Consider the following 26,345-nt stretch of genomic DNA (forward strand, 5'->3'; position numbering starts at 1 on the left):
CAGGGCCTCCGGTTGGCAAGGTTCCCGGGGTCTGTGCCGTGCCCGCACGTTTGGGCTGCCTTGGGGCTGAGTATCCCCACGGACAGTCAGGGCTCAGCTTTTTTGGATCTGCTGAGCTAATGAGCACCTGTCCTGTGGCCTGGAGGCCCTGCGGTGCTTTTCTGTTGTGTCTTCCTTTTCTACTGGGGTTTTGGGCTTTTCGGGGAAAACTAAAAGGGCAGGAAGGAGAGGAGGGAGGGAGAGAGGGAGAGAAAGAGAAAGAAAAGAAAGAAGGGTCGTGGGGCATCCGCCCCAGACCCAGGAGTCAGAACCCACATCTGAACGTCACCCCTCAGCATCTGGGGGCGCACTGCCAGGAAAGGGGTCCAGCCTGGGCTCAGCCCCGTGGGTGAAGTCCACTCTGGACTGTCATTCCTCAGCTTTGTCATCTGTGCCCACCCCTGCCCCGCACTGCATCTGCCTAGACACCCCCTGCCCCGGCATCGCTGTGCTTCAGTCCCAGACGAAGAGGGACCCTGGGCAGACATGAGGTGTCCACCAAGAGTGGGCACTGCCTAGCGTGCCTTTCACAGTCGCCTCAGGTCTTAGCAAGATGCTCACCAGCCTTGAACAGGGATGAGGGGATGGGCGTCTGGTCCTTCCCTTGGGGAGACGTGGCTTTTGTCTGTCAGAGGCGCTGGTCAGCCACCGAGACTCGTGCTCTACGGGAAGTGGGCGGCCGTCACAAAGGACCCCAGGCTGCTCGGCTTAAATCCACAGGCCTGCACCCTCCCCCAGCCCCGGGGACCAGACGTCCGAGCTCAACATGCCCCGGGGCTGCGCTCCCTCCAGAGGCTCCAGGGGAGGGTCCTTCCCGGCTCTTCCAGCTTCTGGGGGCGCCAGGCGGCTCCCACCTCTGTCCTTGTGTGGCTGTGTCCTCCCTGGGTCCCTGTCTCCCGGGGGCCACCTTCTCATAAGGACAGCAGTCCCATGGGACATAGGGACCAGCCGGTTGCAGGTGGAGTCTGTGTTACCTTAATCCACTACACCTGTGACAGCCCTGTTTCTGAATAACCCGGGCTCTGAGAGTCCAGGTGGGTGTGCACTGGGGCTGTGGAGTAGACAGGAAACACTGGAGGAGACAAGAGGACCTGCCTCAAGGGAGAGGGTGGAGGGACGGACACGTGGGGCTGGGGCTTGGGAGCGGCGACAGGCAGATGCCAGGTGTAGGGCGAAGGCAAGGGATGCCCAGGAGGGCCCGGGTGAGGGAAGGTCACCTGGGAGCACGTTGGTAGGGACCAGGCTGAGAGCTGCGTGAGTCCCGTGCAGCCAGCGCGTCGGGGGCCCGGGGTCACCTCCCTGTCCCCTTGGGCACGAGCGGTCATTCCAATGGGACCTCGAAGGAAGGGGCCAGGGCCCCGGCCATTCACGCTGACCAGCTTTACCCAGGACACGGCTCCGGGAAACTGCCCAAGCCGGGTGAATGGCGGGAAGCCACTAGGATTGTGACAAAGAGGAACCTGCAAACAGAAGTGAGAACGGGAAAAGCAGACTTTGAAAGCAAGGGTGTTCCTTCCAGGAGAGCACACAGCTGCAGTCCTGTTCCTGACCCCAGACCGTAATTCTGAGCTGAGGGGTGCAGAGCGCTCCTGGACCTGGTCACACCCTCAATGCATTCTCCCCGCCTCCCCGGCTCACTGGGGCTTAGTTTTTAGGGGTGGGGCTGACCCCGGAGGCTATAAAAACACTGATGAGAGAAGAAACAAGGTTCTTTCTCTTTCGGGAGGCTGCCTGCAACACAGCTGAGAAGCCAGGAGAGCTTGGGGCCCACCCCCAGGCCAGCTAGACCAGCACCAGGAGAGGGTGCCTGCATCCCAGGTAAGACCCCGGGGCCGGGCTTGGGGGCGGGAGGCAGGCAGCGGCCTCGACTGCTGTCCCTGGAGACTCAGTACTGACCGCCAGCCCCGGGGGCGGGGGCGGGACCCCCAGGACTTGAACGTGGCTCGTGGCCGCTGAGATGTGTCATCCGGGGCAACACACAACGGATTCAAAGCCTTTATGCCCAAGGATGCCGAGTGTGTCACGGACCCCGGTTACGGGATCCGACCGCGGTGCCACCCTGTACTAGGCTGGGTGCCCGGGGGTCTTGACCACCTCTGTGTCTTGCGCCGGGTCCTGTGCGTTGGCCGAATGGATGCACGGTTCGGAGTGGCTCTCCCCGGACGAGAGGCTTCCCCCTAATCACAGTGCCCCCGACTCCTGCAGGCTCACACTTGCCCCCAGACGCAGGCAGGCGAGCTGCCGGGGTGCAGAGCCCCAAGGCCCCTTCCCTCGCCCCGGTCCTGCTGAGCCTGGCCCCATCCCCCGCCTCTGGGGGCTTGACTCTGCCCAGGGACGCCTCTTCTCTTTGCGATCTGGGGGCAGCAGGATACGTCGATGACCCTCATGCAATGTGGGTGTTTAAAGGACGTGAGCTTCTCCGAGCAAGGAGAGATGCCTGTGGGTGGGCTCAGTGTCGCGGGGCTGGAGCCGTGTGTACCTGTGGGGCTCGGCTCACCTGAGCAGACGCCAGGAACAGACACCCACCCCTGCCTCGACGCCCACGGGGGCCCGTCTTCATCGATCAAAGAGGAGCCCGAGGCCGTGCTCATCCAATATTCTTCTCCCCGTGGATCCACGTCTGGGCCTTTTGTGAGCGCGGCGTTTACTCCTCTGGATCGTGAGGCCCGGCTGGGAGGCACCTCCCCTGAAGCTTTGTGCCCGACGCCTGGCCCTCCTCACCCTCATCCCTGTACCACAGATAGATGGTTTGGCGTCTGTCCCGGGACACCTCCCCGTGATGGGCAGTTCCGGATCTGACCCGTTGCCTTGTCCTGGGAAGGGGTCTCTCGGGCTTCCCTCCACCCAGTTTGGCAAGAAGGACCCTGGGTGTCGGCTTCTGGTGTCAAATCTGTGTGAAAGTTGGCACTTTTGGGGGACCAGGTCAGTCCTGGGGAATCTTGTGGGAGCCCCAGACCTGGATGGGGGAGCAGGTGAGACCCCAGATGGATGGAGTCCGGGTTGGGTCTCATGATGGGGCTGCTGGACAGGCCCTGAAGGAGGTAGGGTGCGTCCTGGGCCCCCCCCAATCCCAGCCAAGACGCTCCAGGTGGGATGGCGGGGAGTGGCGGTCAGGTCTTTGGGCGACCCTGACTGGCACAGAGAGCCTGAGGCCCTGCTGAGGGTGTGGCCCCCCGAGGCAGATGAGGGTCCAAGGCTCTGCTTGGGTGGCAGCCCCAGGTCGGCCTCCAGGCGCCAAGGGCATTTGCATGAGTGACTCAGGTGGGGGGGGGGGATGGGTGGGGTCCATCGGGAGACCCTGCCGCTGGGGCCCGGAAGGTGCAGAAGGTGGACCCCCGGGGGAGGGTCTAGGAGAGCCGGCCTTCAGAGGGGGGCTTCATGGGGACCTGGGGAAAAGCTCTGGCAGGAATGATGAGACAGCACGGGATTTAGTGACCGTAACTCGGTCTGTTCAGGAAACTGCGTTGTACTTCATGCTCTTAACTAAACTTCCTTCAACTGTTCTGTGAGCCCAGTGTTTCCTGGTGCTGCGTGGAAGGTGATTTCTGGGTTCCGGGATGGGGCTGGAGCCAAGGGTGAGCTCAAACCCCAGGGCGGGAGCTTTTTAGAGAGGCTGACACACACACACACACACACACACGCACGCACACACACACGCACGCACACAGACACATATGTGCAGACCTGCATACACACAGGAATGCATGTACACATGCACACACAGACCTGTGTAATGTGTGTGCGCAATGCACACATGCACACATGCATGCACACAGACATACACGCACACAAGACACACAGAGACCTGTGTAATGTGTGCACACACACAGAGACACATGCATGCACACACAGCACACACAGAGACACACAAACACATGTAATGTGTGCACACACATGCGTGCATATGCATATAGAGACATGCAGCGCACACAGATACATATACAAGATGCAGAGATATGCACACAGATACACACGTGCACACATGTGCACACACAGTGCACAGACACATAAACACAAGTAATACGTGCAGACACATGCATACACATGCACACAGGCATGTGGTATACACGGGTGCATACACACGTGCACACACACACGCACACATGCACACACGTGCACACATGCACACACACGTGCTCACGCACGGGAGGCTCTCCTCCCGGAAGCAGCTCCCTGCGCTCGGAGCAAGACAGCCCTGGGGGCTCAGCCTCCTCCCTGCCGCCACCCCACACGGCCACTGTCTCTTCTCTTCCAGCTGGTGCCCGCCCTCCTGTGGGAGCTGCCTTGGCCATGGCTTTCGTCTGGCTGGCGGTCTTCCTGGTGCCCGTCTCCAGCCTGCTGCCACCGGACCACGGTAGGAAAAGCCGGAGGAAAAGCCGCGTGTGGTCTGTGGGTCCCTGGGGCTGTGTTGCTTTTCAGTGAAACTGTTTACGTTGGGGTCACGGTCGAGTCACTCGGCTGCCATGAGAGATAGTGCAGACACTTCCCACGTAGCCTTCCCCTCAGTCACCCCAGCGGGTTCATCTTGCAAAACTGGTACCTCACAGACAGGATGTTCATCCTGATATGGTCAAGACACTACGTCCAGAGCTCTGGGTGTAGCTACGGCGCTGGGACCCGGCAGTGTGCTTGGATGTATTGTCACCCTCTCTCTGGGTCGGAAGAACCCCGTGCAAACATTAGGGTGATGGGCTGAACTGGGTCCTCGCCAGATTCATGCGCTGAAGTCCTAACGAACAGAACGTGTCAACCGGAGTTATTTGGAAATAGGGTCTTTACAGACGTCCCTGAGTTAAGATGAGGTCACGTGGGTGGATCCCCGTCCAGAACAATGGGTGTCCTTATGAGGAGGGGAGATTTGGACCCAGGCATGGACACAGGGAGAAGCCAGGTGGCGATAGAGGAGAGATTGGGGTGATGCAGTCACAAGTGCAGGAACGCCTAGGACTGGGGCAGGGCAGCTCCCAGAAGCTGCAGAGGTTCTCCAGCTGGAACGGATTCTCCCTCTGAGTCTGTGGGAAGAACCAATCCTATAGCATCCTGGCCTCCGGGACCGGGAGATAAAAATCCAGGTGTCATGAGAGATGCGTCATCTGGAGCTTGGACAGGCAGATGAGCAACGAGTAAGATGCTTTTGGGGCAACTCCATCCTGTTTTTCTCACATTTGTAACGGAGATTTATGGGGGGTAGGGTGCAAACCAGGGTCTCCGTGGCGTCCAGGAAGTTCCCACCATCTTCAAGCACGGTGGTGTTGGGTAGGAAACAATTCGCGACGTGATAGTGAAGTTCGACCGTGACACACGATAAGGAGGTGAAAAGACAGTGATGTAGGTTCTTAAGCTGCCGTGCCCACCTCTGACTGTCAGTGTCCGGCTGACTTCGGGTGACAGGTGTGGCTGGGAGAGAATATCCCAGGTGGGGCAGGGTGCAGAGCCAGTCTGCTGCTGGTGGAGAGCGCCCACCACCAGGCAGCAGAACCCCCAGGGGAGCCATGCCCTCGGCCCCGGAGAGTCTACGTTTCCAGGGCGCCCAGTAGTGAGGGCGCCCAACTCGGGGTGCAAAGACCTGGATGCTTACAGGAGTACAAGAGATATGGTGCCCTCCAGGCGGGCATGCTGCCTTGGGGAGGGTCTGCAGAGAAGCCCCTCCCATCAGGGCTTCGCTGAGTGACCGGTGGACCCGGGACAGTGAGCAAGCCTCCTGTCCAGCTCACACAACACGCACATGTGGAGCAGCGCTTCAGGCAACGGGAGCAGAGTGCACCCCCTCACCACGGACGCTGGGTGCTTGCATCAGGCGCCGCGCCCTGTGCCGCTGTGTTGGCCACAGCATTGCCTAACCATGAGAAGTTCGTTCCTTCCTCAAAGAGTAGTGGAGTTCAGATGGTGTGAGAGTGTGTGTGTGTGTGTGTGTGTGTGTGTGTGTGTGTGTGTTAGGGCATAGGTATCATTCTTCTGGGGACTGCTGGCTTACTCAGCTCAGGCTGCCTTAACAAAATACCATAGTCTGGAGGACTTGAGTGACATACATTTATTTATCCCAGTCCTGGAGACCAGACGTCTGAGGTCAAGGTGTCCCAGGGCCACGCTCCCTCCAGAGGCTCCCGGGGAGGGTCCTTCCCGCCTCTACCAGCTTTTGGGGGCTCCAGGCGTCCCTGGGCTTGTGGCTGCCTCCCTCCTGTCTTCACAGGGGGTTCTCCCCGGGTGTGCACCTGTACCCAAATTTCCCCTCTTAATAAGGACACCAGTCGGATTGGGTTAGGGCCACAGTATGGCAGCGGGACCTCATCTTAATTAATTACATCTGCACTCACCCTATTTCCAGCTAAGGTCCCGTTCTGAGGTTAGGACTCCAGCATGATTTGGGGAGGGCTGGGGAAAGGACACAGTTCACTCCATCCCAGGGGGCTCTGTTCCATGTACAGACCCGGGACCCTTACATACGGATGGACCTGGGAAGCTCCATCATCTCCTTGGAGGAGCTTGTAGACGGATCACACGGGAGTTTTTACAGGTCTGAGCTAAAAGGACCATACATTGCTTCTGTCCATTTCCTGGACTCCAAGTCAGTCACATGGCCGCACCTGGTGACCAGAGGGGCCGGGAGATGCAGGAGGTCTGGGAGGGGAGGGGGCTTTCTCCACGCCTGAGGCTCCCACTCCCGCCCCCCGTCTTTACCCCACTTGTACGGGGCTGAGGCCGCTGCCACCTTTGTGGTGGCTTCAGGCCCATGGGCATTCTGGGGTCACTGACCACAGGCAGGAAGTGAGTAGCTTTCTAGGAGCCAAACGCTGAAGGAAGCAGGGAGCGTGTTGTACCGTTCTAACATTTCCCCCCAAAGCGCCCTAAAACTACAACGTTGGTCAAAGTGCATTAGAGAGGCCGTGGGTACAGGACACGGTGGAATAGAAGCGTTGAAACCAGACACCTTGTCTTGTTCGAATCGTACGGAGAAGTGGTTAGTCCTTCCCTACTGAGTCTGAATTAGGGCCAGGATTTTCACAGATTTATCAGGGGAAGGACGTTTTCGTCCCTGTCTAGTTTGCTGAGAGTTTTTCGTCTCAAAGGGGTGTTAAACATGGTCAAAAGGTTTTCCGGCTTCTATGGATACGATCACCAGTTTTCTGTTAAAGGGGCCCATTATAGCGATGGTTAAAATAGCCTTATAATATTCCTGGAGTAAATCCGTTGGGTCAGGAGGTGTTACCACTTTTGTACTTTACCTGATTTTCTGGGCTAGTATTCTGTGAAGGAATTTGGTGTCCAGGAGTATAAGGCGTTTTCGGTTTCAGTTTACTTCTAATGCTTTGATTTTGGTATCAGGATAACGCTGGCCTCATAAAGTGAGTCAGAATATGTTTCCCGCCTTTCCTCTGTTTTCGGAAAGTTTCCGCACGTTGTTACTATTTCTTTTTTAAATTGCTGGTGGAATTCAGCCGCAAAGCCATCTGTGCCTGATGCTTTCTTTCGGGGAAGCTTTTTCATTATATATTCTATTCCTTTAATACTTACAGGGTTATTCAGGTTTGCCACTTATGTCAGTACTGCTAATGTGTGTCTTTCAAGAAGTTGGTTCATGTCATACATCGTTGAAGGTATTGGCATAACTTTTGTTCAAATTACCCCCAATTCTTCTTTCAACGTCTTTCAGGATGTGTATCAGCGTCCCCTCTTTCATTCCTAAAATTGGTCTTTTTTTGTTTTTTTCTTGATCAGTGTAGCAAGAGAGAGGTTTTTCCATTATATTGTCTCTTGTATAGCACCAGCTTTTGGTTTCCTTGACAATCTATATAGTTTTTCCATTTTCTTTTTCACTGATTTTTTTTTGTTCCCTTTATTTTTTTTTAGGGATTTTGCTTTAGGCTTAATTTCTTTTCAGTTTAATTTGTTCTTCTTTCTCTAACGTCTTCATGTGGAAACTGATTCTTGAATTTAAACTCTATTCCTAACCTAAACATGTAATGTTATAAATTTCCCTGTAAGCATTGCTGTAGCTGCGTCGCACTTTTTTTTTCTTTCATTTTCATTCAGTTCAAAATATTTTCTACATTTCCTGTGATTTCTTCTAAGACGCACATGGTAATTTATCAGTATGTCGTTTTGTTTGCAAATATCTGGTGTGTTCCAGATTTTAAAAGACTGATCTTGAATTTAATCAAGAGAGAATTGTAGTCAGAGAATATATACACAGTGAATGATTTAAACCTTTTTAAAAGGACTGACACTTCCCGTGCCAGTACACGGTCTATTTTGATGAATCTTCTGTCTGTAGTTCATAAAAATGTGCATCCTGGGACTTCCCTGGTGGTCCAGTGGTTCGGACTCTGCACTTCCACTGCAGGGGACGCGGGTTCCAGCCCCGGTCAGGGAACTAAGATCCCGCAAGCCGTGCGGCTCGCCCCCCGACAAAAAAAAAACAAAAAACAAATGTGCACCCTGCCGTCATTGGTTAGAATGTCCCCACAATGTCAGTTAGGTCAAATTGTTGATATTTTGTTCAAGTCCTGTATATCCCTCCCGTATTCTGTCTATCTGTTCTATTAGACAGGGAGGTGGTGCTTATGCCTCATGTATTTTCAAAATGACTGTTGAGAACACATATATTAGGATGAATTGGCCATTTAATCGCTTGAAATGGTCCCTTCTTACCCCCGGAAATAAAATCCTGGGATAAAATCCTAGGTTTTATACAATTGGAGCTTGCATAAAATATGCTTTCCTATTATTGCCATTTAAACTATATTTAAAGTACCTTTCTTGCAGACAGCGTACTGTGGGGTACTTTTAAAGTCTAGTCTGAAAACCTTTCCTTCTCACTGGAGTGTTTAGACCATTTGCATGCAATGAACTTATTAAGATGATTGACTTTAATTCTACCATTTTGCTACTTGTTTGCTGGGTTTTTTTTTTTTTCAGTTTTTCTTTTTTTTCTTTTTGTCGCCCCTCCTTTCCTGACTTCTTTTCAGTTACTTTTTAGTGCTTTTCTTGTTTTTGTGTTTTTCTCTACCGTTGGCTTTTGGGCTAGCCCTCTTTGTTCCATGGCTTGTGTGGTTCCTCTGGGATGATTCATTCAGTACATACTCTCTTCAAATAATGTTATTCTACTTCACACAGAACATAGGAATCTCACAACAGTATACATTTACTTCCTGCTTCATCCTTTATGCCATGTCACACATGTACTTCTACGTCTCTATAAGCCCACAATACACAATACAATATTTTCTTTTAAAGAATTATCTTTTTAAAACCTTAAAAAAATGGGAAAGCTTTCCAGTTTGCCTACATTCCTACTATTTCTGGTATGCTTTTGTTGCATCTCTGCTCACCTTGGTTCCACATTCCTTCGTGAGTGTCCATCTGCTGATTTCTCCTTCAGCCACACAAGCCTTTTTTGAAAACATTTCTTACAGACCTGCTCTTCTGGCAAAAAAACAAACAAATACAAAAATACAAAAAAAAAACCTTTCACTTTTTGTCACTATAAAAAGTCTTCATATTTCACCTTCCATTTATCGCTAAGATATAGATTCTAGGTTGACCAGGATTTGTATTGTTTTCTTGCAGCATGGGGAGAAGTCGTTCTGTCACCTTCTGTCTCCCATTGTTTCTAAAGAGAAATCAGCAGAAATTCTTAGCTTTGTTCTCTGATAGGTGTGGTGCCTTTTTTCCGTTGGTTTTGTAAGATTTTCTTGATTCCACTTTTTAAAAAGGCATTTGAGGATGATGTGTCTTAGCGTTTGTGTTTGTTGGTACCTGTGTGTCTGTGTATCCTAGGTAGGGTTTTTGAGCTTCCTGGCCTGTAGGTTTATAATTTTCATTAAGTTAGGAAATGTTTGGCCACAATTTCTTCAAATATTTTTCTTTGGGGGCTTCAGCGTAGATCATTGCCATTGTCTTCCAGTTCATCCAAGTGAATTTTCTCATCTCAGATGCTATATGTTCTACCTCTAAAAATTCTGTTTGGTTCCTCCTTTATATCTTCCATTCCTCACTGCATAGTGTTCATGTTTTCCTTCAAGTCCTCTAACACATTTATAGTGGCTGCTTTAATGGACGTCTCTGTTAATTTCATCGTCAGCCACTCAGGGGACGATTTCTATGACCCGACATTTCTTCTGGTCACAGCCAACACATTCCTGCTTCTCTGCGTGTCTAGTCATTTTTTATTGGGTGCTGGATATTGTGAGGGATGGGTTGGTGAGGGTCTCCTTTGGTTGCCTTCTTTAAAGATGGTGAGTTTTGTTTCAGCAGGCCGTTCCTTTATTGGTGGGTCGCCTTGTTTTGAAGTTTTTCAAGGTGGGTCACCTTTAGCTTTTTCTCTCCGACAACAAAGGCCTGACTCTTCTGGGGTCTTTACTGACTTCTCAGTGTTCAGCAAGGAATCTCCACCTTGTCCCATTGGATTGTGAATGTCTCCCACCCCAAAATACACTCTCAGAATTGTTTGTCTTCGTTTTCAGAAAGTCTAAAAATAGTTGCTTTATATATTTGGCCATTTTCTAGGGACTCATGGTGAGAGATACATCTGAGACTACTTTACCATGACTGGAAGAGTATTTCCCACCATCTATAGTTTTTCAAAAGCTCTAGTGTTGAGAACACTATGTCCCTTTTCTTTCAGAGTACTGGAGGGTCACGAGTATATTGCAGTAAACACTCTTATGTGTATTTGCATTGATTTTGTTTCATTTTGTCTTTACAGATTTGCTTTTACTTTCTTCTGTTGGCATTAAAGTTCTTTTTTATTTGTGAGCACAACTGTAATTGGGTAGATAATAACCACTCTAAGGGAGCACAGGTAGATTTTATGGAAAACATAGTGACAGAAAACTCCCTCGTCATGTGATTTAAATATATATGGACTTATTTATATAAATATATATAATTTTATATAAGTACATTTCATGTTAGATTATGAAGATTATTTTCAAATTTTAATTTTAAAATAATTAAAGTTGTGGGCTTCCCTGGTGGCGCAGTGGTTGAGGGTCCACCTGCCGATGCAGGGGATGCGGGTTCATGCCCCGGTCCGGGAGGATCCCACATGCCGCGGAGCAGCTGGGCCCGTGAGCCATGGCCGCTGAGCCTGCACGTCTGGAGCCTGTGCTCCGCAACGAGAGAGGTCACAACAGTGACAGGCCCATGTACCGCAAAAAAAAATAAATAAATAAAATAAAATAAAATAATTAAAGTTGTAAATAAAGCTATAAAAACTAAAAACAAACTTAAATGTAATAAAAATACGCTAAAACTCATATTTTCTACTGCATCACTCATAGCTGTTTTAATGATATTTACTGTTGTTTTGGAAGAAGTGAATATAAATTCTGAGGCATAAGAATCCATTAAAAATTACATTTTCACTTGTAAGAAATTTCCCTAGGGAAGTTGTGTTTTAAGGAATAAATTATCCTTATAGGTTGGGAGACCGTAATGCCAGAAACCAGGATATTCATAGGATTTGGTCTTGCTTGTCAAACTAAGGTTGTTGATCCTGATAACTGATCACAGTGCTTGCGGTTTATAATCATTTCTGCGAAATCCTCTAAATGAGGGGTCACAGATAACAGCTGAAGAAATGTCTGATGGACCTTTATAGCTTTGAGTTGTTGGTCCTATGTGATTGCTTCATGAAGCAAGTCACTGATAAAACACGTGGAATCCTTTGGTCTGCAAACTCTGACCTCCGTCCCCATTGACAGCATCATACGAATATATATGTGCTTTGATTGCACTTCAAAATGTATTTAGATGTACGCATTTTGAGTGGTTTTCCAAGAAGATGAGAATTCCTCTGGCACTCTGTGTAAGAACATAAATATCATTGTGTAAAGATCAGGTCTCCTACTTTATGAAAATATATATTCCATTATATATACTTGTATATAAGTTTATATATTTTTAATATATCACATTAAAATTTCTTTTTTTTTTAAAGATTTTCTGATGTGGACCACTTTTAAAGTCTTTATTGAATTTGTTACAATACTTCTTCTGTTTTATGTTTGGGTTTTTTGGCCCCGAGGCATGTGGCATCTCAGCTCCCCAACCAGGGATCGAACCCGCACCCCCTGCATTGGAAGGCGAAGTCTTAACCACGGGACCGCCAGGGAAGTCCCTACATTAAAATTTCTATTGCAACTTGCAAAGCATTCCGAATTCTCAGTCTGTAGAGCAGACACTGAGCCAACTCTCTCAGCCTGAATTGGTTTTCAGTGAAAACGACCTTCTTTGACATACATGCTTAAGAAAGGTACATTTCCCATCAACGCGGACGGCAGCAGTGATCTGCTTTTCTGACTCTCTCCCCCCATTGTTGGGAGGGTGAGCTGGTGAGCTCGCTAAGGTACTACAGATTCGGGGCCTCTGCCTGCTTCAGGCAACCACTTCTCCGTGTGGAACTCAGCTTCCCAAGGGGTAACTGAGTAGGACAAAGTTTAAGCGCTGTGTGCCTCTCTCCAGACCCTTACCCTATAGACATTTCCGATCCAGACCCACCAATTAAGAACCTAAGGATGGAGCCAGAAAGAAAAAGATTGACCTGGGACCTCCATGGAAACGTTTCCGAAATTATGTGTTTCATCAATTCAAAAGCTTTCACTAAGGTAAACCGTCTTCCCTGTACATAGCATCACAGAGACACGGGTTCTACTCCTGGGCTCAGCTGTGGAATGTGGGGTCCTTTACGGGCACTGCGGCTTGGGGCTCCTGATCTGTAAGACATCCAGAATGGTACCCACCGGAGAGGGTTGGTGTGGAAATGGGCTGAGATACTGCAGGTAGAGAACCAAGCCCAGTTGAAAGTGAGACCTCGGGAAACGCTGTCCCCCTCCACCATCCCCTGCCCCCCACTCAAATCCCCTCCTGTATCAGAGGGTTCGGAGGGCGTGAGAACTGTGACACGTCTCATGGGCAGAGGCCGTGGTGAGAATGCCAACCGCTGAGCATGTTTCATGAGAAGGACGCACCTGTCCGCGTCCTTGGGAAGAACGTTGGTTCCCTCAAATGACTCTCAACTGAGTACAATCCAATCACACCCTATGTTAGTCCGCTTGGGCTGCTGCTGCACACGGGGCGGCGTAAACAACAGACATGTGTCTCCCAGTCCTGGAGGCTGGAATCTGAGATCCCGGCATGGGCAGGGCTGGTCCCTCCCGAAGCCTCTCTCCTGCGCGTGTAGACGGCCGTCTCCTCCCTGTGTCCTCACGTGGTCGTCCCTCTGTGTGTGTCTGTGTCCTGATCTCCTCTTCTTATAAGGACAGCAGTCCTATGGGATCAGGACCCACCCTAATGATCTCATTTTACTTTCATCCCCTCTTTAAGGACCCCCAACGCCAAATACATTTCCATTAAGGGCTTGGATTTCAATATATGAGGGGTTTTTTTTTGCGGGGGGGGGGGGGTAGGGCACAATCCAGTTCATGACAAACCCCTATGGGATTTTAATGGAGCTCGGCCAGTTGACCCTAAACTCTATCTGCAAGAACAAATGTTGCAGAAGAACCGAGAAAATTTTTTAAATTAATTAATTTATTTACTTTTGGCTGCGTTGGGTCTTCGTTGCTGTGCGCGGGCTTTCTCTAGTTGCGGCGAGCGGGGGCTACTCTTCGTTGCAGTGCATGGGCTTCTCATTGCGATGGCTTCTCTTCTTGCGGAGCACGGCCCTAGGCACACGGGCTTCAGTAGTTGTGGCACGTGGGCTCAGTAGTTGTGGCGCACGGGCTTAGTTGCTCGCGGCATGTGGGATCTTCCCGGACCAGGGCTCGAACCCGTGTCCCCTGCATCAGCAGGCGGATTCTTAACCTCTGCGCCACCAGGGAAGCCCTCTTTTCCTGTTTTCTGTTTTTTGTTTTCAAATCAAAGCAATACCTGCACAGAGTTTAAAGAGGAAAATAGTCGTACGGGGTTCGTTATAACAAAATAGCAACTTTTCAGTGAGACATCACTTCTTACCTTTTTACACCTGATGCTGTTGTTCTAGACCTCTGCATCTCTCTATAACACAAATTCTTGATTCATTCCGTTTAGCCAAAATGTGTTGATTTTTCTCCTAAGGGACGGGAGGCTTCACTCTCTATTTCCTATGCACAACTCACCTCCCCAGCAGTTGCCATCCCCAGCTCACACTCTCTCCTCTCTCGACAAATATTCAGTTTATTATAACCATATAAACACTATTCACACCTGAGCCATGTGGTTAATGGGGATTTTTCTTTCCTGTCTTACACAAATGTTTGTTTCTCCTAAATTTAATCATTTCCATTTCCTTAAGGTTTTATCTGTTTGCCCAGTTTGTCCATCACTACTTTACCATCACCTTCTTGGCCAAATGGCTAAATATCTTCTCAAAATATCAAGGCATTCTGCCAACTCTGTCTCAGAACCTTCTAGGATACTTTTTTCCTTTTGGTGAGTGATTTCCTCATTTTCATCTCCCTCTCTCCCTCTCTCTCTCTGCATACTGAGACTCTGGCTTTGGATGTTGAGGAAAACTAAAGAAAACCTATAGTTTTCTTTCTTTCTTTTTTAAATCTAAAGTCTCAGTGTTTTATTAGTTCTCCCCTAATTATGATTGGTAATAATAATTAGGGACAGAGCAATAATAGATTGCTCTGTCTCTCTCAGGCACGGAAAAGGACGTATTGCAGTATTCCTGACTTGTCATGCCAAGCTACAAACTACAGCATCAGGGTGACCAAAGGTCAGCCATTCTCCACGTGGATTCAGTATCCTAGTCAAGGTAAGGGGAAGATGCTCTTTCAGGGTGTTCTTTGCTTTCAATCATCCGTTAGTGCTCTGAATACCAAAATAATGGCTTTTACCTTGGATGGGTCTCCAGGGACATAGCTTCGTGGGAAAAAGACCATCTCGGAGGGTCTCACGCAATTTCACACACGGCACCTGCCTGAATGAACGGAGCTGTAGAAACACAGAGCGGTTTTGTTGTTGTTGGTTTTTGTGTTTTTGCTTTTTTGTTTTGTTTTGTCTTTTTAGTTTGAGAACAGAGTTTTATCATTTTCCTCATGCCAAGCAAACAGATTGTCTGATCCCATATACGGTTTGGACAGAGAGAACACCAGTAGCAAGTCTGAACACCTCCTGCGCTCTTTGTCAGGGAGTTGGAATATCACAAAACTGTGCTCTTCTGAGAATGGGGAAACGAGGAAGATAAACTCTGGCTCCAAATTGTTGGAAATACAGTTTATGTTGTTGGATTTTTCTTTTCCTCTTTCATTAAAAAAAAAAAAAAAAGGCTCTTCCCTGGTGGCGCAGTGGTTGAGAGTCCGCCTGCCGATGCAGGGGACGCGGGTTCGTGCCCCGGTCCGGGAAGATCCCACATGCCGCGGAGCGGCTGGGCCCGTGAGCCATGGCCGCTGCGCCTGCGCGTCCGGAGCCTGTGCTCCGCAACGGGAGAGGCCACAACAGTGAGGGGCCCGCGTACTGCCAAAAAAAACAAAAATGTCTTCCGTGACTCTAGCTGATCCAGGTTTCATCCAAAATATGTCACTTCTTAAAAGTAGGGTTCTGATGGCAACGGACTTTAGCTGAGGAGTAGCTAGTAAGAGAAAGAAAGAAAGTTCCAGAAGACTGTTGGGCGTTTCTTAGGCTTAGGGTTGGGTGGGCAGGGTTGGGGGCAGGAGGGGTCCGGTAAGGGTATATAGGGTCACGGGGGGCGGGCCATGGGCGGGGAGCCTTGCAGGGAGGGGAGTTGTTACCACTGCAGAAACGGTAAGCGCTGCATGGATGTGTCTATTATTTCTTTTCTTTTTTCTTTTTTTTTTTTGGCGGTACGCGGGCCTCTCACTGTTGTGGCCTCTCCCGTTGCGGAGCACAGGCTCCGGACGCGCAGGCTCAGCGGCCATGGCTCACGGGCCCAGCCGCTCCGCGGCATGCGGGATCTTCCCGGACCGGGGCACGAACCCGCGTCCCCTGCATCGGCAGGCGGACTCTCAACCACTGCGCCACCAGGGAAGCCCCTCTATTATTTCTTAGAACCGCGTGAGAATTCACAAGGATCACTAAAAAGAGACTCACTTAAAAAAATTTTTTTTTAATTTTATTGACGTATAGTTGATTTACAACGTTGTGTTAATTTCTGCTGCCCAGCAAAGTGACTCAGTTATACATAAATATTCTTTTTCATATTCTTTTCCATGATGGTTTATCCCAGGATATTGAATATAGTTCCCTGGGCTCTACAGTAGGACCTTGGTGTTTATCCAGGACTCAGTTTTGGTTTTCTTTCCCTCTTCTTTGCAAGCCCAGAAGGGAATCCCAGGGCGGCTGCAGAAAACCTGACCTGCTGGGTTCACGACGTGGATTTCCTGACGTGCAGCTGGGCGGTGGGCCGGGAGGCCCCGAGGGACGTGCAGTACCATCTCTACCTGGAGAACCTGGAGTAGGTGTGACCTTGGGCTCGCCGGGGCTCCCCCGGGCTGGAGCGGGGGCTTCAGGGCCGCTCATGACGCAGCCGCACCCCTCACAGCTCCTATGAGAAGTGGCCGTGCTCCCAGTACAGAGCAGATGAGCAAGGGACAAACGTCCAGTGCCGTTTTCACAACATCTCTGTGTTATCCAAGGATCAGACGCGTTTCCTGGTGAACGGTACCGGCAGTGGTTCCAAAATCCCCTGCTCTGAAACGAGTGATAGACTAGCCAAAATCGGTGAGTAAGAAAATGTGACCCTGCTTCGTGTGCCGTACTTCCGTGGAGATGCTGCTTGCCGTCCTGAAACCGAATACCCGAGGCTGGGCGCTTAGATGACACACTCCTCTCCCAGAGTCCTGGGGGCTGGGAGTCGGAGGTCGGGGCGTGGGCACGTCAGTTCCTGGCGAGACCCTCTTCCTGGCTTGCGTGTTTGCTGTGTCCTCACACAGTGGAGAGCGAACTCTGGTGCCTCTTCCCCCACTTCTTTTTTATTCTTATTTCTTATTGGGGTAGAGTTGTTTTACAGTGTTGTGTTAGTTTCTGCTGTAACGCGAAGTAGAGTTCCCTGTGCTGTACGGCAGGTTCTCATTAGGTATCTGTGTTACACATCTTAGTGTACGTATGTCCGTCCCGATCTCCCAATTCATCCCACACCCCCTTGCTCTGATTATAAGGGTACTGATCCCATCATGGGGGCCTCACCTTCAGGACCTCATCTAACCCCGGATTGTGTCCCAAAGGCCCTGCCTCTAAACCGTCCCACTGGACGTCAGGGCTTCTGTACGTGAATCTGGGGAGACACAGACACCTAGCTCACAGCAGCTGCTCTGTGTTCCCTGGACCTAAGGAAGCATTTGCAGAACACACCAAGCAGATGGCGCTGTGCCCCCCATCCACCGAGGACAGCTGCACCGTGAGGCTGGGGGTCTCACACCGGTCGCCCCTCTCCAGGCCCTGTGTTCAAAAATAGCTCAAAAATAGTTATTCTTTTTGTTTGAATCTATCGACGGCAGGTTTTCAGGACACAAAACCCATCTTAGCAAAGCTCTGTCAATACTTTTTACTTTAAATTAGACCCCACTGCCCCCCAAACTAGGACAGCTTCAAGCCCCATGAAACCTGGCCCGTCACCACCCTGGCTGGTCCACGTGTAGCAGGGAAGCATATGAGCGGAGAGGTGGGTGCAAAAGGGGAGAAGATGGGGGCCTCCGGTTCAGAAGCCGGGATGGGCCTCCTGCCTTTGTCTGTGGTGTCCCCCCGGCCCGGAGCCAACCTCACTCTGATGCCACGTCCCTCACACACCACGCGCCCCTGGGCGAGTGCAGCCCTACACGTGTAGCCCCGCCCGCAACTCCGCACTGTGCTCCGGCCCCAGCCCTGCTGTCCACGTGGGGTGTCCACGGCCTGGTTCCCAGCAGGGGTGGCGGGGTGGTGCCAGCCCGTGTGGCGGTGGGAGTGGAGGTGGCCGGAGGTTTGAGTGCACATCAGTGGAGGGACCCGGGACTGGGGACCACCCCATGGTGAGCCTGGGCAGACACCAGTGGGGTCCTGGCGGGGGGTCAGACCTGTAGACCTAGACGCCGTCCCTCAGGAAACTGATGGAGCCGGAATCAGGGACGCACAACACCCCACGGAGGGCAAAGGGCGGAGCCCTGGGACAGCCCACAGAGGGGGCCCGAGGGTCCTGGAGGAGCTGGGTCCCACGCTGGGGGTGGCAGGTGAGAAGGAAGCAGGGGGTGGGTCCCGGTCAGAGTCCAAGGCGGGGGCAGAAGATTCCGGGTGAACTTTTGGGAGTGGGATTGGCGGCCAAAGTCTTGGGGGCAGGACTGGCCCCGAGCAGCTCGGGGAGGGGCCAGCTGCCCTGGAGGTGGGGTCTGAGCAGAGCCGATTGGTCCAGTGGGCAGGAGGGCGGGACCTTGCAGCTGGACCGCGCTTTGCTCCCCCTGCTGGAGAAGCGTAGCCCCAGGGACTGGAATCGCCGAGAGGGAAAAGAACATCGCTGCTCTGAGGGGTGTCCCTGCACAGACGGGAAGAAAGCTTTGCAAGGGCCTCCGAGTGGGTGAGGGGTCCCCCCGGGCCAGTGTCTGAACTGGTCCGCAGGCTCCGTGACCCTAATCATCCCAACAGTTTTCTCTCACTTGTCTCTGTCTCTTGATACTTTTTAACCTTGGAATGACATTTTCCTCTCTTTCCCCCCCCCACCCCCCCAGCTTGTAGGAGGCCTCTTTTAAAAGTATCTCCGGGCGGGGGGGGGGGGGAGAAATTCTTTTTTGATGTGCTTTACTCATAAAAGTGGTTTTTTTTCTCCCTAGAGGTATTAGCTGCTCCCAACATCACTAGCAGGTGGTGTAACCAAAGCTACTCGTTCATGCAGTGGCAAGTGAGGAGTCACCTTAATGATGACTTCAAGTATGAACTGCAGATACAGAAGGTAAGCGGTTTCCAGGGTGGGCATCTCTTATACTCTTACATCCCCCTGGACTCCGGGGCTTTGGGGGTAGGTGAAACATTCAAAACAAAAAAAAAAACAGAGGAACTGTAAAATAAATGAGCTTTAGCAAAACTCCAAGTGTTTGGCCGTTTGAGTGACACCGCTGACGTTGGAAAGGAATCGGAATATGGAAGGGAATGCTTGCATACTTTCGTCAGGTTTGGGGTAGAGGAGGGATGTTTACCTGTCAACACGCAGAAGATAACCCTACAGAAAAAGAGCAAAAGGTTGAAACAGCCACCTGGTGAAACTCTGTCTGACCGTATGTCACAGAGCCTGCAATTCCCCTGCGAGAAATGAAACGAGTAGCCCCCCAAAGATGGGACCTAAGTGTTTGTAGCACCTACGTGTATAATGGTCCCTAAACAGGACACAACCCTAGGGAAGGGATGAACAAAATATAGCCACGCAGCAGAATCCTAGCCACCAAGAACTGGAGGGTCCCTTGTGTATGTTTGAAAGTGTCATAAAAGAAACGATTTACACAGGAAAACGCAGGATGCTCTGTAGGGACAGATCTGAGGGCTGGGGCAGGGGCGCAGGGAGGAGGGCATATGGAGGAGAAGCTGGAGGGAATTTGGGGGTGATGGACACGTTTCCTGTATTGTGCCGGTTTCACGCACACGTTTGCCAAAGTCAGCAGATTATATGCTCTGCTGGTGTGCTTTGCTGTATGCAAATCATACCTGAATAAAGCTACTGTTAAAAAAATATGCTGGAGATCACCGGTATTCTATACTCAGTGACTGACATAGTTATTGACTATGTTTATTTTTCTGTACGTGTTACATTTATTTATACTTTACACTCAACTTTTTCATAAGCCTAAGACTGCTCAAAAAAATGGAGTCAATAGATTAAAAAAAAAAGGGCCAGCTATTTTTGAGCTAGGTGGTATTTTGTACTTAATTGTCTACTTGTAATTATTTATTGTTTATGTATTTATAGTCAATAACTGCTTGTACTCATTTTTTATTTTATTGAAGTATAGTTGATTTACTCTGTTGTGTTAATTTCTGCTATACAGCGAAGTGATTCAGTTATACCCATATATACATTCTTTTTCAGATTCTTTTCCATGACGGTTTGTCACGGGATATTGAATATAGTTCCCTGTGCTCTACAGTAGGACCTTGCTGTTTACTCAATTTTTCTATAAACACAAAACTATTCCAAAAAATCTATTAATTAAAAAAAGACCGAGCACTTTGAGTCCATCAGTATTTTATACTCAATTATTTACTTATATTTATTACATTTATTTATTATCTATGTTCAATCACTGCTTATACTCAATTTTTCCACAACCTTAATACTACTCAAAAAATCTATTAATTTAAAAGACCAAATATTTTTGCACTAATCAGCATCTTATACTCAATTATTTACTTATATTTATCTTTTATGTGTATTTACCTGTTTGTATTTATTAGTTATATTCATGTTCTGATTACTTCATACTCAACTCTATAAACCTAGAACTGCTCAAAAAATTAGTCCATAAATTAAAAGAAAATAAGTAGTTTTGAGCTCATTGGTATTTTTATACTCAGTTATTTACTTATATTTATTCATTATGTCAATGTATTTATATACCTGTGATTTATACTCAATTACTGCTTATCTTCAAGTTTTCTGTAAACCCAAAACCACTCAAAAAAAGTCGTCTACTGATTAAAAAGACCAAATATTTCTGAGGTAGTTGGTATTTTATACTCTACAATTTACTTACGTTTACTATTGTTGTCTACTGACTTATGTACTATATTTATTATTTAGACTCAACTAGCGTATGGTCAATTGTTCTGTTAACCAAAACGGCTCAAAAAAATCAAGTCTATCACTTTTATTTTTTTCATAAAAGACTAGGTACTTAAAAAACTTTTTGTTTTTAATTGAAACATAGTTGATTTACAATGTTGTGTTAGTTTCAGGTCACAGCAAAGTGATTCAGTTACGTACACATATTAACTGTATATATTCAGTTATATATATATATTTCAGATTCTTTTCCATCGTAAGTTATTACAAGATAGTGAGTAGAGTTCCCTGTGCTCTACAGTAGGTCCTTGTTACTTATCTATTATATATAGAGAGTAGTGTGTGTCTGTTAATCCCGAACTCCTGATTTATCCCTCCCCCAGGTACCGTTTAGTTCATCGATATGTTATACTCATTACCTCTATTTATTATTTTTGTGTACAGAAGTACTCTATTTATTATTTCTACCCAATGACTGATTATTTTATCCTCGACTTTTCTGTAAACGTGAAAATGCTCTGACAAATGAAGGCCCTTCCTGGGGATGGGGTCAGGCACCCATGCTCTGCTTTTCTCTTACAGGGTACGGAGCTCGCCTACAAACAGGAGGTGAGTGTCCCCCGCCCCCGCCCCAGTCTGGCATCCCAAGCCAGGCTCCTTATGTCTATTACTGTCCAGTGACTCTGAGATGAAGCTCCCCGGTCCATAGACCGGATGCCATCACCTGCCTGGTGCTGCCCTAAAGGTCCACCCCCCGGCCCCCAAATCCCTCAGGATTCGGTGGGAGTGTCACCACGCCCTAATTCACTACCTAACTGCCTCCAACCTGCGGAGGCAGCTGCTTCTGTACCGCAACTACCGGCCACAGACCCCATGGCCCCCGTCTCTCCTTTGTCTCTCTCTGTCTCTGTCTCTGCCCCTTCCTCCCGTCTCTGCCTCTGTCTTCTCGGGGCTTCTCCTCTGTGTCTGTGTCTCTCCTCTTCTGTGTCTTAGAAGGACACTGTCATTGGATGTAGGGCCACCTTCCTCCAGGAGGACCACATCTCAGACCCTTCACCTCATCACATCTGCAAAGACCCTTTGTCCGTGTAAGATCCCATTCACGGGTACCAGCTGTTAGAATATGGACTTATCTATTGTTTTAGGGGATATGATTCAAATCAATACTAGATATATGTGTGTGTGTATATACAGAGGACCACACAGTGTGGGCAACAGACCTTCATTCTCCCTCAGTCCTGAGGACCAGACGTCTGAGTGAGATAAAAGTGTCCCAGGGCCGAGTTCCCTCCGGAGGCTCCAGGGGAGGGTCCTTCCCACCTCTTCCAGCTTCTGGGGGCTCCAGGCGTCCCTGGGCTTGTGGCCGCATCCCTCCCGTCTCTGCCTCTGTCTTCCCGGGGCTTCTCCTCTGTGTCTGTGTCTCTCCTCTTCTGTGTCTTAGAAGGACCCTGTCATTGAATGTAGGGCCACCCTCCCCCAGGAGGACCTCATCTCAGACCCTTCACTGCATCACCTCTGCAGAGACCCTGTTTCCAAATAAGGTCCCAGGTTCTGGGGGTACGACTCTTCTTGGGGGGACCCCACTGAATGTTCTACAGGCTCCATTCTGCCTGACACCCAAGATGCCACCACTCTCCTTGACCTCACTGGCGGTGGCCACCACGAATACTGACCTTCTAGTGATTAGAAAGAATATTTTTATTTAGATGCCAAGAACCTGGGCTGAGACGCAAAGGGAGCTTGCGGTTCCCGGCCCCTCTGAGCACCAGGCATCTTCCTGTCTCCCAAGGGGGGCTGGCCAGGCTCTCTCTTGGGTGGCCGTCTTAGTTCCCTGGGGCAGCCGTAGACTGGGTGACTGAGAACCACAGACATTCACCCTCCCCCAGTTCTGGAGACCAGACGTCTGAGGTCAAGGTGTCCCAGGGCCGCGCTCCCTCCAGAGGCTCCAGGGGAGGGTCCTTCCTGCCTCTTCCAGCTTCTGGGGGCTCCAGGCATCCCCAGGCTTGTGGCCGTATCCCTTCCATATCCACAAGGTGTCTCCCTGTGTGTATGCACGTGTCTGTCTCCGAGTTTCCCCTCTTTATAAAGACACCAGTCATAGTGGCTAGGGGTCCACTGTACCCTATCCAACCTCCTCTTAACTCATCACATCTGCATCAACCCTATTTCCAAATAAAGTCGTCTTCTGAGACGCTGAGTGTTAGGACCCCAACACGTGAATGTGGGGAGGACCCACTCAACCCCTTGAAGGCCCCATTCTTCTGCCACGGACTGCGAATGGACTTTCCCCTCTACTTTCTTTTTTTTTTTTTTTTCCCCTCTACTTTCTTTTAAACTGCAGATCTATAAAGCCTTCTTGGAGCTGAACAATCCTGGGACCTACACGGTGCAAGTAAGGGCCAGGGATGCCACCTTCTCCCATTACAAACCTTGGGGTCCGTGGAGTGTCCCCCAACACTTCGGTGAGTGGGAGGGTCCCTCCTGTCTCTTCCAGCTTCTGGGGGCTCCCGACGTCCCTGGGTTTGTGACCGCCTCCCTGCCGTCTGTGATGGTGTGTCCAAGCTGTCCCATGGCGCTGCGCCAGGCGCGCGGAGACGGCTATCGCCAACACTCTGAGTTACAAGACAAACCTTTTAATGCAGTTTAAAAAAAGAATCGAAATTGAGGCGAAAAATCCATGATGTTTAATCCATATATTAAATTCAAGAACTAGGGCAGCGCGCACCCAGGACGCAGCGTGGCAGGGAGGGAGGGAGGTGGGGAACAGACCAACCTCGGCCCCGCCCCTCCCGATGGGCGTGGCTGACCCCCCGTCCCCCCCCCCGCCCGCGACCCGAATTGATCTGAGGGGTCGGCGCTACCAGCCCCCAACTCCAAGTGTCGGTCGGTGGTCGGGGGGCATCGGGATTCTGGCGACTTGGGAGGGATTCCCGAGGGGCCCGGCCCGGTGCGCAGGTGGCCGCTGTCCCCAGGTGGACGGCGCTCCTGCACGCGCCTCCCGACCCCCGTGCCGGCCACCTCCTCCCCGAGCCCCCGTGGAGGTGCTGACCCCGGACCTCCCGGGACCTGCCCGACGCGTCCCGCCCCTCTTCCGTAGTGTGTGAGGAGGGCGCGCGCCTCCCCGTCTGGCTGACGTCTTTGCTGATCGCGCTGGGGACGCTGCTGGCTATGGGGCTCGTGCTCCGGTTTTGCAGGTGAGCCCGCGGGCCCCTGGTTTGCGCGGTCGTTTTCTGGAGTGCGATCCGCAGGCCAGGCACTCTCCGCCGCCCCCGCCCCGCCCCGTGCACCCGTGCGTCTGCGCTGCGGGACGCTCCCCCGCCAGTCGCAAGCCACCGCCTCTCGTCGCCCCAGCGGTCTTTTGCCAACCAGAACCTGGTTTCTGCCACCTGGTCCCTGCCGCCCGCGGAACCCAAGGAGCCGGGTCCCCCGTGCAGCACCCTGCGGGCCCCTCCCTCCCCAGCACCTGTGTGGGGGGTCTGCTGGTCCCCACATGCCCGCGCTGTTCGCTCCCTCACACCTCACCCCGACGCCGACTAGAAATAATCTTTCTAGTGATTAGAAAGAATATTTTTCTTTGGGTGCCAAGAGCCTGAGCTGAGACGCAAAGGGAGGTTGAGGTTCCAGGCCCCTCTGAGCACCAGGCATCTTCCTGTCTCCCAAGGGGGGCTGGCCGGGCTCTCTCTTGGGCGGCCGTCTTGGTTCCCTGGGGCAGCCGTAAAAACGACCCTAGAAAAGGTAGCTCCTCCGGACGGGGCTCCGGGACCCCTCCCCAGCCTGGCAGGCAGCAGGCGCGCGGCAGCGTCAGCCAGGCCGGTTGCGGTCCCTTCCACAGGCCTGCGTGCTGAGCCGAAAGGGTGCGCCCGGCACAGGCCCCGCCCCGCCCCGCCCCGCCCCGAGCGCCGGCTCCTGCCTCGTCTGGCTGCTGGCTTCACGCCCACCCCTCCCAGCCGCTTCAGGCTGAGCCGCCCCGCCCAGGGGCTTGGTTTGGGAGCGGATGGGACGCCGACCCAGGGAGGGGACCACCGGCTCGGCGCGGAGGCTGTGGGGTGGGAAGGTTGCCATGGTGATAGGATGGGGTCTCGGGAGAGGTGCCAAGGTGGGTACGGTGCAGCTGACTGAGCAGATGCAGCTCTGCTAGGGCTTCGCTTTCTCATTTCCGCACGTCTCCTGCAGGGACCCCTCCCAAAGGAGGCTGCACTCCTACTACATCGGGGCCTCGCTGGGGCTCTAGTGGACGCCGCATCTCCCCTCCGCTGGTGGGTGCGGGTTTCAGAACAGGTGTCTCTCTCTCCTCCGAGGTTCTCGGTGATGCAGAAGCTGTTCCCTCCCATCCCTCACATGAAAGACCATATCAATGGCAAACTTCAGAACGGAAGGACGGTACGTGGTCTCCCGCCGGGGACACATCTGGTGCCAGGTGCCTGCAGCCCCACCCAGGGAGCAGGGCACTGCTGGCCCTGGAGGGTGGCCTAGGAATGTGATGGGCAGGGGAGGAGCCGGCTCCGGTCCTGTGACACAGCCGGCCACTCCGAGATGCGGGTCCGGGAGCCCCTGGGGAGCCTCCCGCCGACGTGTGTTCTGCGCTGGCCCTGCCCCTGGGGCTTTCCAGGGTGCACTTGCCCCCACTGTGGCTCTGCACTCACCTCGCCTCCCTCACCCCGCAGATGACCTGGGACCCCGACCAAGACAGCCAGGAGGAGTGTCCAGTGGCCGAGGTGCAGGTTCTGGGGGAAACATGAAGCTGGTGCAGAGGCCCGGTTTTCCGCCAGGCAGAGGGCGCACAGCCTGCTCATGGCAGGTCGTGGATGTTTCAAGCGGGGTCAGGGATGGAAAAGCCCGGTGCAGTTGACACGGGGTCACCTCGAGGAAGAAAGAACAAAACGTGTTGGGCTCATGTCTCATGTCACGGCTTTTTTCCTCATCCGTGACCCCTGGAAGTGGGGGTCACCCCCCAGCGCCGCTGAGCCCCACGTTCCAGCCTCCTGGACTTGGCCGGTGCTCGCACGCCCACATGCCCACTTCGTTTGCTCCTTCCCAAGTCTGTTAAGGGGCCCTGCCTGCCTGGTTTCTCTGTCTTGAACTGTTTTCTTGCTGCATTTCCCCTTTGTAAGCCCCTTAAATCACTTGTGTGACAACGCGGGGCTGGGGGGGGTGGTGTCTACATCCCTCACCTGGCTATGTGTGCGACCCCAGGGAAGGCACACGGGAGACAGGCGTCAAGGCGGCAGGAAAGGGGGTGTCAGGGCAGTGTGGCCTGTGGGCCTTGGGGGCCCGCAGGCGCAGAGGTGTGGCCCTGCGTCCAGACATGGTCGTGGTGGGCAGTGAAGACACCCACCTGTACGCCCACGTGCACTGCCTGGCCCACGGGAACCCGAGTCTCCAAGAGGCAAGGCTTCCCTGGAGGACCTCTAATTTCGTTCCCTTGTTTACATGCTTAACATGTCAAGTTCTGTAGCAAAGAATTCAACCCCAACGGCAGATGCAGACTTGCTAGCTTTGCGGAAGGCATCCCTGCTGCGTCTGCAGGATGGCGCAGTCTATGGGCCTAAATGCACATGGGTGGAACCGTGTCCCAGGTGTGACCCCGGCAGTCAGCACAGGTCTGGGTAGACAGACAGACGAT

General features: G+C 51.5%; 1 protein-coding gene across 1 annotated transcript; it reads left to right on the forward strand.

Annotated features, from left to right (window-relative positions):
- Nucleotides 1-1,785: 1,785 nt before the first annotated feature.
- Nucleotides 1,786-25,751, forward strand: IL3RA (interleukin 3 receptor subunit alpha). The gene is made up of 12 exons (XM_030837233.3): nucleotides 1,786-1,857; nucleotides 4,295-4,393; nucleotides 12,505-12,647; nucleotides 14,668-14,782; nucleotides 16,309-16,441; nucleotides 16,529-16,707; nucleotides 18,783-18,901; nucleotides 21,305-21,331; nucleotides 23,064-23,184; nucleotides 23,820-23,916; nucleotides 25,021-25,102; nucleotides 25,387-25,751. The coding sequence occupies exons 2-12, from the start codon at nucleotides 4,330-4,332 to the stop codon at nucleotides 25,459-25,461; spliced, it is 1,155 nt and encodes a 384-aa protein (XP_030693093.2). The 5' UTR covers nucleotides 1,786-1,857; nucleotides 4,295-4,329; the 3' UTR covers nucleotides 25,462-25,751.
- Nucleotides 25,752-26,345: the final 594 nt, after the last annotated feature.

This window comes from Globicephala melas, chromosome X (genome assembly GCF_963455315.2).
Source record: "Globicephala melas chromosome X, mGloMel1.2, whole genome shotgun sequence".
NCBI lineage: Eukaryota > Metazoa > Chordata > Mammalia > Artiodactyla > Delphinidae > Globicephala > Globicephala melas.

Coding starts and splice junctions, on each gene's coding strand:
- IL3RA (XM_030837233.3), top strand. CDS start 4,330: ATGGCTTTCGTCTGGCTGGCGGTCTTCCTGGTGCCCGTCTCCAGCCTG. Junction 14,783..16,308: donor GATTCAGTATCCTAGTCAAG/GTAAGGGGAAGA, acceptor TTGCAAGCCCAG/AAGGGAATCCCAGGGCGGCT. Junction 25,103..25,386: donor AACTTCAGAACGGAAGGACG/GTACGTGGTCTC, acceptor CTCACCCCGCAG/ATGACCTGGGACCCCGACCA.